Below are 8,740 nucleotides of genomic sequence, written 5' to 3' on the forward strand. Positions count from 1 at the left end.
CAGCTCAGGTGTATATGGCTGGCACCTTAGCCGCCTGAGCCACAGGCGCTGAGCCTTACTTTTTAATTTTTTAAAATTTACTCTTATTTTTGACAAATAATAATTGTATATATTTTGGGGTACAATGTAATTTTATATATATACACTATGGAATGATTAGATTAAGCTGATTAACAAATCCATCACCTCACAACGTTTTTCTTTGTGGTGAGAATACTTACTCTTAGTCCACTTACAATTTTGAAATATACCTTATCATTAACTACAGTCACGATGCTATGCAACAGATCACTAAAACTTACTTCTCCTAACTAAAATTTTGTACCCTTTTACTAACACCTTCCCTTCCTCCTGATATCACCCACTCCGATCTCCCTAGCTTCTAGTAACCACTCTTTACTCTCTACTTCTGTGAATGAGTTTGGACTGTTTTCGATCTCAAGTATAAATGAGATCAAACAGTACTTGTTTTTTTGTGCCTGGCTTATTTCACTTACTATAACATCCTCCAGGTATCACTGTCCTTCATCCATGTTCAGAATTTCGTTTTTTAAAGCTGTATAGTATTTATTTATTTATTTTTTGGAGACAGTCTCACAATGTTGCCCTTGGTAGAGTGCTGTGGTGTCACAGCTCACAGCAACCTCAAAGTCTTGGGCTTAAGTGATTCTCTTGCCTCAGCCTCCCAAGTAGCTAGGACTACAGGTGCCTGCCACAATGCCCGGCTTTTTTTTGTTACAGTTATTGTTGTTTAGCTGGCTCAGGCCAGAGTCGAACCTGCCAACCTTGATGTACGTGGCTGGTGCTATAACCACTGTGCTAACCACTTAGAATGCTATCCAAGCCAGCTGCATAGTATTGTATTGTGTACCTATACCACACTTTCTTTATTCAAGTTGAATACATTTTATTTAATCCCTCACCTTTTAATTTATTCTAGTTTGTATCTCCTCCCCTGCTCCCATTCCTTCTTCCTCCTACCTCTACCACACTCAAGCTGAGCTGGCTCACATGGAACAATTCAAAAATTATAAATTATGACTGGGAAATATCCTAAGCAAGTATTTACAAGGGCCAGGCATAGTGGCTCATACCTATAATCCCAGCACTTGGGAGGCCAAGCTGGGTGGACTCTCTGAATCCACCACGTCTTGGACATTTAAAGACCACGTCTCTTAAAAAAAAAAAAAGCCAGGTGTGGTGGCGGACATCTATAGTTCCAGCTACTTGGGAGGCTGAGGCAAGAGGATTGCTTAAGCCCAAGAGTTTGGGTTGCTGTGAGCTGTGATGCCATGGCACTCTACCAAGGGTGACAAAAATGAGACTTTGTCTCAAAAAACAAAACCAAAAACAAAATAAAGAAAGAATTTATAAGATACCTGAAGTGTCCTTGGCTCCCACAGGTCGAAGCTTTGGCACTCCTCCTTGGAAGAGCCCTCCCTTGGGCTGCAGGGCAGCTACTCCAGAGCCATAACCGCCGCTGCTTGCTTTGGGCTCTGGAAAACATACCGTTAGGGTTTTCAGTTCATATGCTCTGAGCTAGTGGCCAAGGCAATCCTGAGGAGAGACTCTTCCTGTATCTGGGTTATAATTTGCAAACCAATCAGGCTTGCTTTTGTTTTCCTATTTTAAAAAAGCTAGGCCTTTCAGTTCCACAGCTTCATATAGGGATGAAACTCTTTGCTGTGATGAAAGAACAAAAAGAACAAGGAGCCAATTTTCTCTTATTTAGGGCAAAGAGATAACTGGGAAAGAAATGTTCAAAAGAGTTCTCTGGGCTTACCTCTCCAGATACAAGAAGGGCTGATGGCTCAGGGACCCAGGAGTAAGCAAACTCCCTAGAGGCCTACAAGAATGGACACTTGTTGCAAATTATATCCTTGGCTTCAGCCAAGAGGTTTCTAGGAATGTGGTAGTCTCCTCAGAGAAGACGCAAGGAAGTGCCCTAATAAGCATTAGTTATAGTAGAGATGATAACCTTAACCCTTAAAATGCTTCCCACAGGTCAAGAGAATATTTCTAAGGGGCCAGGTATTGTGCTCATGTCTATAATCCTACCTCTCTGGGAGGTCAAGATGGGCAAACTGCATCAGGTCAGGACTTTTAGACCAGCCCAAGCACTTTCTCTAAAATAGAATTTTTACTAAAAATAGAAAAATTAGTTTGGGCACAATGGGTCACGCCTGTAATCCTAGACTCTGGGAGGCCAAGGGGAGTGATCACCTGAGCTCAGGAATTTGAGACCAGCCTGAGCAAGAGAGACCCCATCTCTACTAAAAATAAAAAAAAACTAGCTGGGTATTATGCTGGATGCCTGTAGTCCCAGCTACTCGGGAGGCTGAGGCAAGATGATCACTTGAGTGCAAGAGTCTGAAGTTGTTGTGAGATATGCTGCCATGGCACTCTACCCAGGACAACAGAGACTTTGTCTCAAAAAAATAAAATTTCTGGGGTAGCACCCGTAGCTCAAGCGGCTAAGGCACCAGCCACATACACCAGAGCTGGCGGATTTGAATCTGGCCCGGGCCTGCCAAACGGTGACAACTACAACCAAAAAATAGCCGGGCGTTATGATAGGTACCTGTAGTCCCAGATACTTGGGAGGCTGAGGCAAGAGAATTGCTTAAGCCCAGAAGTATGAGTTGCTGTGAGCTGTGATGCCACAGCACTCTACCCAGGGTGATAGCTTGAGGCTCTGTCTCAAACAACAACAACAACAACAACAACAAAAATAAATAAATAAATAAATAATTTCTGAATGGATATAATCTGAATCCTGTTAAAATTTTCTCTGAATTATTTCTTAACTGCAGTGTTTATGGAAATACCAGAACTAATTTATGTTTGTGGGTTTGGGAAAATTATCTGTGTTGAGGAAAATGTGTGTGTGGAGGGTTGAGTTGGGGGATTACTTTCTAAAAGTTTTGTACATTTGGAACAGTGGCAATAAATGAGCCCCATTTAAAGAAAAAATTCCTGAAGTATTCAAATGAACACATGGAAAGAGAGCTGAAGGACATCTCAGGACAACTCTCCCACTCAAGCCCCATCAATAAACATGACCGCTTAGCCAAGTCTCCAACTCACTCTTAGGACCCTAGTCTTCACTAGGAACTGAAGCTTAGACTCACTTTCGAGGATGGGTGCACTCCGATCATTAATGTTGGTCACCTTCCTCAGCTTGGTCCCTTTGCAAATGTCCTGTAAAAGGGCACCTCGACCCCGCTGCTCATCTCTACTCAGCTTGGGCTGCTCTGTGTTTGCCTGAAAGACAGAAATGTACATTCACCCTAAATAGGAATTCACATTTCATCATAAGCTTGGAATGAATGACTTAAACCAAACTGGATTCATGAGAGGCCTGTCCAAACTCTTCAGATATATGTGCCAAACAGCAATATCAATGTGCATTATCATTCTTTTGGTTCTTTTTTTGGGTCCTGTTCTACCTTCTGCGAAGGATATGGGTCTCCCTCCTGTCAGGGCCTGGGACTGGCCAGGTCTCAGGCCTGGCTTAACTAGGTTCCAGATGAGGAAAACTAAGCTACCTTGCTCAGGAACAATTTCTCTTAGGTGCCTGAGGGGTTTAATTTAGTAGAAGGGAAAGAGAGAGAGAGTTAGTCTTTAAGAGAGTAAAGCAGTCTTAGAATAGATAGATCTTAGTCTTTAGCAGAGCTTACTGTTCTTCAGCAGAGAGATGCCATGCTGGTGTTCTGCAGGCTGGAGAGGAGACAGTCAGAGTAAGTGGGTCCATGACAGAATGAGCATTCTCCTGACTGCCTTCTCCTCCAGCCTAATATAAGGCTGATCTCCTGCCTCTCAACACCACAGGTGCAGAGGCTGCCAATTCACCAATGCTCTCATCTCTAGAGCTCTCATGTTTGTTAGGAGAGCTAAATACTTCTCCATGCCCTTTTCACCAAGGTGTTCCATTATTGAGCTATACAGGTTCTTTCTTTCTTTCTTTCTTTCTTTCTTTTTTATGCAGTTTTTGGCTGGGGCTGGGTTTGAACCCACCAGCTCCAGCATATGGGGCCAGTGCCCTACTCCTTTGAGCCACAGGCACTGCCCCAGGTTATTTCTTATAATGCTTACACCTCCTAGCCAACGACTATACAGGCTGCTACACCCTCCCTATTCTGATGGGAAGGCAATCCTTACTAAGTTAGCTATGCACTAACCTTTGTGTGTCAGATACTTTATCATATCATCATCATCAAGGCAAACATTTACTGAATCCCTACTATGCCTCAGGAATCATGCTAAGCACATTATGTTCATTATCTCATTTAAATCTTGAAATATTCCTATGAGTAAGGTATTACTTTAATTATCCCCATTTGAAAAGTATGGGCCAAAGGCTGAATAGCTTCCAAAGGTCATGCCAATAGGAAAGAGCAAAGCAAGAATCTAATCCCAAGCCAGATGTGGTGGCTCATGCCTGTAATCCCAGCACTCTGGGAGGCCAAAGCAGGTGGATTGCTTGAGCTCAGGAGTTAACATGCAGGGTGACAAAGTGAGACTCTGTCTCAAAAGAAAAAAAAAGAATCCAACCCCAATAATGCCTCTAAAATTCCTCTTATCTCAACTAACATCCTATTGTCTCCCTATTCAACTTATCCTCTAAACAATGTTATTATAGACTGTATTAGTTTCATTCCAAAGATGAGCAAATAAAGGTTTAGGAAAATTAAGGTCACATAATTAGCAAACCAAGAACAAAGTTTGAATGCTGACATGACTGTCTCAAAGACCCCATGCCTTTTCCACTATCCCTACTTTCTCTTCCAACACATTTCTTTTCAGGTCCTTCATCTTCCACCTACCTCTTAAATATCATGTACTACCCTCAGCCTCTATCTAAATAATGAGCAAGCCCATGCAGTCCTGCCTACAAGCCTCAAAGTCTCAAACCTTTGTATCCTGTCCCCATCCCTCTAAGCTGAGCTTCACATCCTGTGTATCAATGCCTACAAGACATTGCCAAATGAATATCCTACATGTACCTAAAATGCAACATATCAATACCATGGTCCTGAATAGGAAGACTCAATATTATGCATTTCTTTAATTCTCACACAATTTATAAGTGTAGAACTTTTTTGTTTGTTTTGTTTTTGTTTTGAGACAGTCTCAAACTGTTGCCCTGGGTAGAGTGCCGTGGCATTATAGCTCACAGCAACCTCAAACTCTTGGGCTTAAGTGATTCTCTTGCCTCAGCCTCCCAAGTAGCTGGGACTACAGGCGCCTGCCACAAAACCCAGCTGTTTTGTTGTTGTAGTTGTCATTGTTGTTTGGCAGGCCCAGGCTGGATTCAAACTCACCAGCTCCAGTATATGTGGCTGGCATCCTAGCCACCGAGCTACAGGCACTGAGCCAAGTGTAGAACTTTTTTATTAAGAAATTTGTTGGAAGGCATTATAAATGATTCTAAAATTCATCTGGAAGACTTAAGTATATGACGAAAATTAAGAAAATGGAACTTGGGCAGTGCCTGTGGCTCAAGGAGTAGGGCGCCGGCACCGTATGCTGGAGGTAGTGGGTTCTAACCCAACCCCAGCCAAAAAAAACTGCAAAAAAAAGAAAATGGAACTTGTACCAACAAAAGCTAGGACCAACTACAACAGGAGCATGGGACAAACAGTTAGATAAATGCAGCAAACACCAAGTCCAAAAGCAGGCCCAGAGGTCTATATAAGAAATAATGGGGTGGTGCCTGTGGCTCAAAAATGTAGAGCGCTGGCCCCATATGCCAGAGGTGGCAGGTTCAAACCCAGCCCCAGCCAAAAACTGCAAAAAAAAAAAAAAAAAAGAAAGAAAGAAATAACGAACATGGCTCAGCACCTGTAGTTCAAGCAGCTAGGATGCCAGCCACATACAGCAGAGCTAGCGAGTTCAAATCTAGCCCAGGCCCACCAAACAATGACAACTACGACAAAAAAATGGCCGGGCATTGTGGCGGGCACCTGTAGTCCCAGCTATTTGGAAGGCCAAGGCAAGAGAATAGCTTAATCCCAAGAGTTTGAGGTTGCTGTGAGCTGTGAGGCTACAGCACTCTACCAAAGGTGATAATGGTAAAAATCCATCTCAAAAAATAATAATAATAATAATATTTTATGTTTCTCTGTATTCTCTAGTTTTCCTACAACAAATATATAAAACATACAGTGTTAACCATTTACTGCTATTCTCAAATTTTCCTACAAATATGAAAATGTAGTAAAGATTTTAAAATGTTACCGAACATTTAATGACATGAAAAGCCATTCATGATGTATTAAATGAGTACAAAGAGCAGGTATGAAATCAGTATGTATATACAGCACAACCCTTTTTTTTTTGAGACAGATTCTTACTCTATTGCACTAGCTACAGTGTCATGGCATCATAGCTCACAGCGACCTCCTACTCCTGGGCTCAAGCAATCCTTCTGCCTCAGCCTCCCAAGTAGCTAAAACTATAGGCACCCACAATGCCCGGCTAGATTTTCTATTTTTAGTAGAGATGGGGTCTTGCTCTTGCTCATGCTGGTAGTATAACCTCTTTTCAAAAAAAACGTAGGTACAAAGAGAGGGAGGGAGAGGACATACACAAAAGTTCTATGAATGTTTGGATTATGGGCAATTGCTCCTTTTTTGCTTATACACAGTTTCCACAAACTTACTACTTTTGGGAAGGGAAATTTACTATTAAAATATCATTAAACATGTTTTGGCTCGGTGCCTATAGCTCAGCAGCTACGGCGCCAGCCACATATATCGGAGCTGGCAGGTTCAAATCCAGCCTGGGCCAACTGCAACAACAAGAACAAAAAAAACGGCCGGGTGTTGTGGCAGGCACCTATAGCTCCAGCTACTCGGGAGGCTAAGGCAAGAGAACTGCTTAAGCCCAAGAGTTTGAGGTTGCTGTGAGCTGTGACACTATGGCATTCTACTGACGGTGACAAAATCAGAACTATTTTTCTGTTGCACTCGTCATTGTTTAGCTGCCCCGGGCTGGGTTCAAACCCACCAACTTGAGTGTATGTGGCCCGCACTGTAACCATTGTGCTACAGTCCCAAAGCCTTTCGTTTTTTTTTCTTTGAGACAGAGTGTCACTTTGTAACCCTCAGTAGAGTGCCAAGCAACCTCAAACTCTTGGGTTTAAGCAATTCTCTTGCCTCGGCCTCCCAAGTAGCTAGGACTACAGGCACCCACCCACCATCACATCCAGCTATTATTAGAGACAAGGTCTAGTGGTCTCAAACTGGTAAACAATCCACCTACCTTGGCTCCCACGGTGCTAGGATTTATAGGCGTGAGCCATGAGCCTGGCCTTAACACAAAACTTTTCATCTAAATGGTGGTTCAGGGCCAGGTGCAGTAGGTCACACCTGTACTCCCAATACTCTGAGAGGCCAAGACAGGTAGACTGCCTAAGCTTAGGAGTTCAAGACCAGCCTGAGCCAGAGCAAGACCTCATCGCTTAAAAAAAAAAAAAAAAAAGCCAGGCATTGTAGCGGGCGCCTGTAGTTCCAGCTACTCTGGAGGCTAAGGCAAGAGGACTGCTTAAACCCCAGAGACTGAGGTTGCTGTGAGCTATGATGTCCTAACACTCTACAAAGGGCAACAAAGTGAAACTGTCTCCATAAAAGAATAAAATGGCTCAGTGCCTGTAGCTCAGTGGCTAGGGCACCAGCCACATACACTGGAGCTGGTGGGTTTAAATCCAGCCCGGGCCTGCCAAACAACAATGACAATGACAACTACAACCAAAAAAAATAGCCAGGCGGGCACCTGCAGTCCCACCTAGTTGGGAAGCTGAGGCAGGAGAATCGCTTAAACTCAAGAGTTTGAGGTTGCTGTGAGCTGTGCCACTACAGCATTCTACCCAGGGCAACAGCTTGAAAGTCTGTCTCAAAAAAAAAAAAAAAAGAAAGAAAAAGAAAAAATGGTGGTTCATATATACCCTTAACAAAATACCTGAAAACTATAGCTTATGGGAAAAAAAACAGAAGTTGGTGGACTTGAACTCTAGTCCTAGATCTCAAACAATTAGATATGCAAGTCACTTTTCCTCTTCAGGACACAATTTCTTACCTGTTAAACACCTAATACATACACATAAACATGTCATCGGCACTTATGCACGTGTGCGCGCGCGCACGCGCGCACACACACACACACACACACACACACACACATATCCTGGGCTACTCTTCTCTAAAGTTACTTTTTTTTTCTGGCTGGGGATGGGTTTCAACCCGCCACCTCCAGCATGTAGGGCCAGCACCCTACTCCTTTGAGCCACAGGCACTGCCCTAAAGTTACTTTTTCATCTAAATTTTACAGACACGAGAAAGCACACAGGTTCTCAGCCCAAGACTGAGACATGGATGATGCCACAGCACTCTACCCTGGGTGACAGAGTGAGACTTTGTCTCAAAAATAATAACAATAGTAACAACGATTTAATAAAAGAAAAATAAGAATGACCCAGGCATGCCATTACAGTCCTAAGTCTCAGGAATCAAAACTTGATAGGATGGGGATAGACTAGTTTATTCTGCATCTTCCTCTACCACCAGTCATTGAGTACACACTATGTCTTGTACAAAGAAGCCCTAATACCCATTAATATTAGGATTAAAGATCTGTGATGCACGGCTAAGGCGCCAGCCACGTACACCTAAGGTGGCGGGTTCGAATCCCCAGCCCAGACCCGCCAAACAACAATGACGGATGCAACCAAAAAATAGCC

General features: G+C 43.1%; 1 protein-coding gene across 1 annotated transcript in view; it reads right to left on the reverse strand.

Annotated features, from left to right (window-relative positions):
* WIPF2 (WAS/WASL interacting protein family member 2) overlaps window positions 1-8,740 on the reverse strand; it is a 59,354-nt gene that overhangs the window by 15,095 nt on the left and 35,519 nt on the right. Inside the window, exons 3-4 of the mRNA XM_012803203.2 lie at window positions 3,132-3,264; window positions 1,380-1,496 (exon numbers count right to left, since the gene is read on the reverse strand). Coding sequence (XP_012658657.1) covers window positions 1,380-1,496; window positions 3,132-3,264 — 250 coding nt within the window. The remainder of the gene's footprint in view (window positions 1-1,379; window positions 1,497-3,131; window positions 3,265-8,740) is intronic.

Source organism: Otolemur garnettii, unplaced genomic scaffold (genome assembly GCF_000181295.1).
Source record: "Otolemur garnettii isolate 467f Iridium unplaced genomic scaffold, OtoGar3 scaffold00018, whole genome shotgun sequence".
Lineage (NCBI taxonomy): Eukaryota > Metazoa > Chordata > Mammalia > Primates > Galagidae > Otolemur > Otolemur garnettii.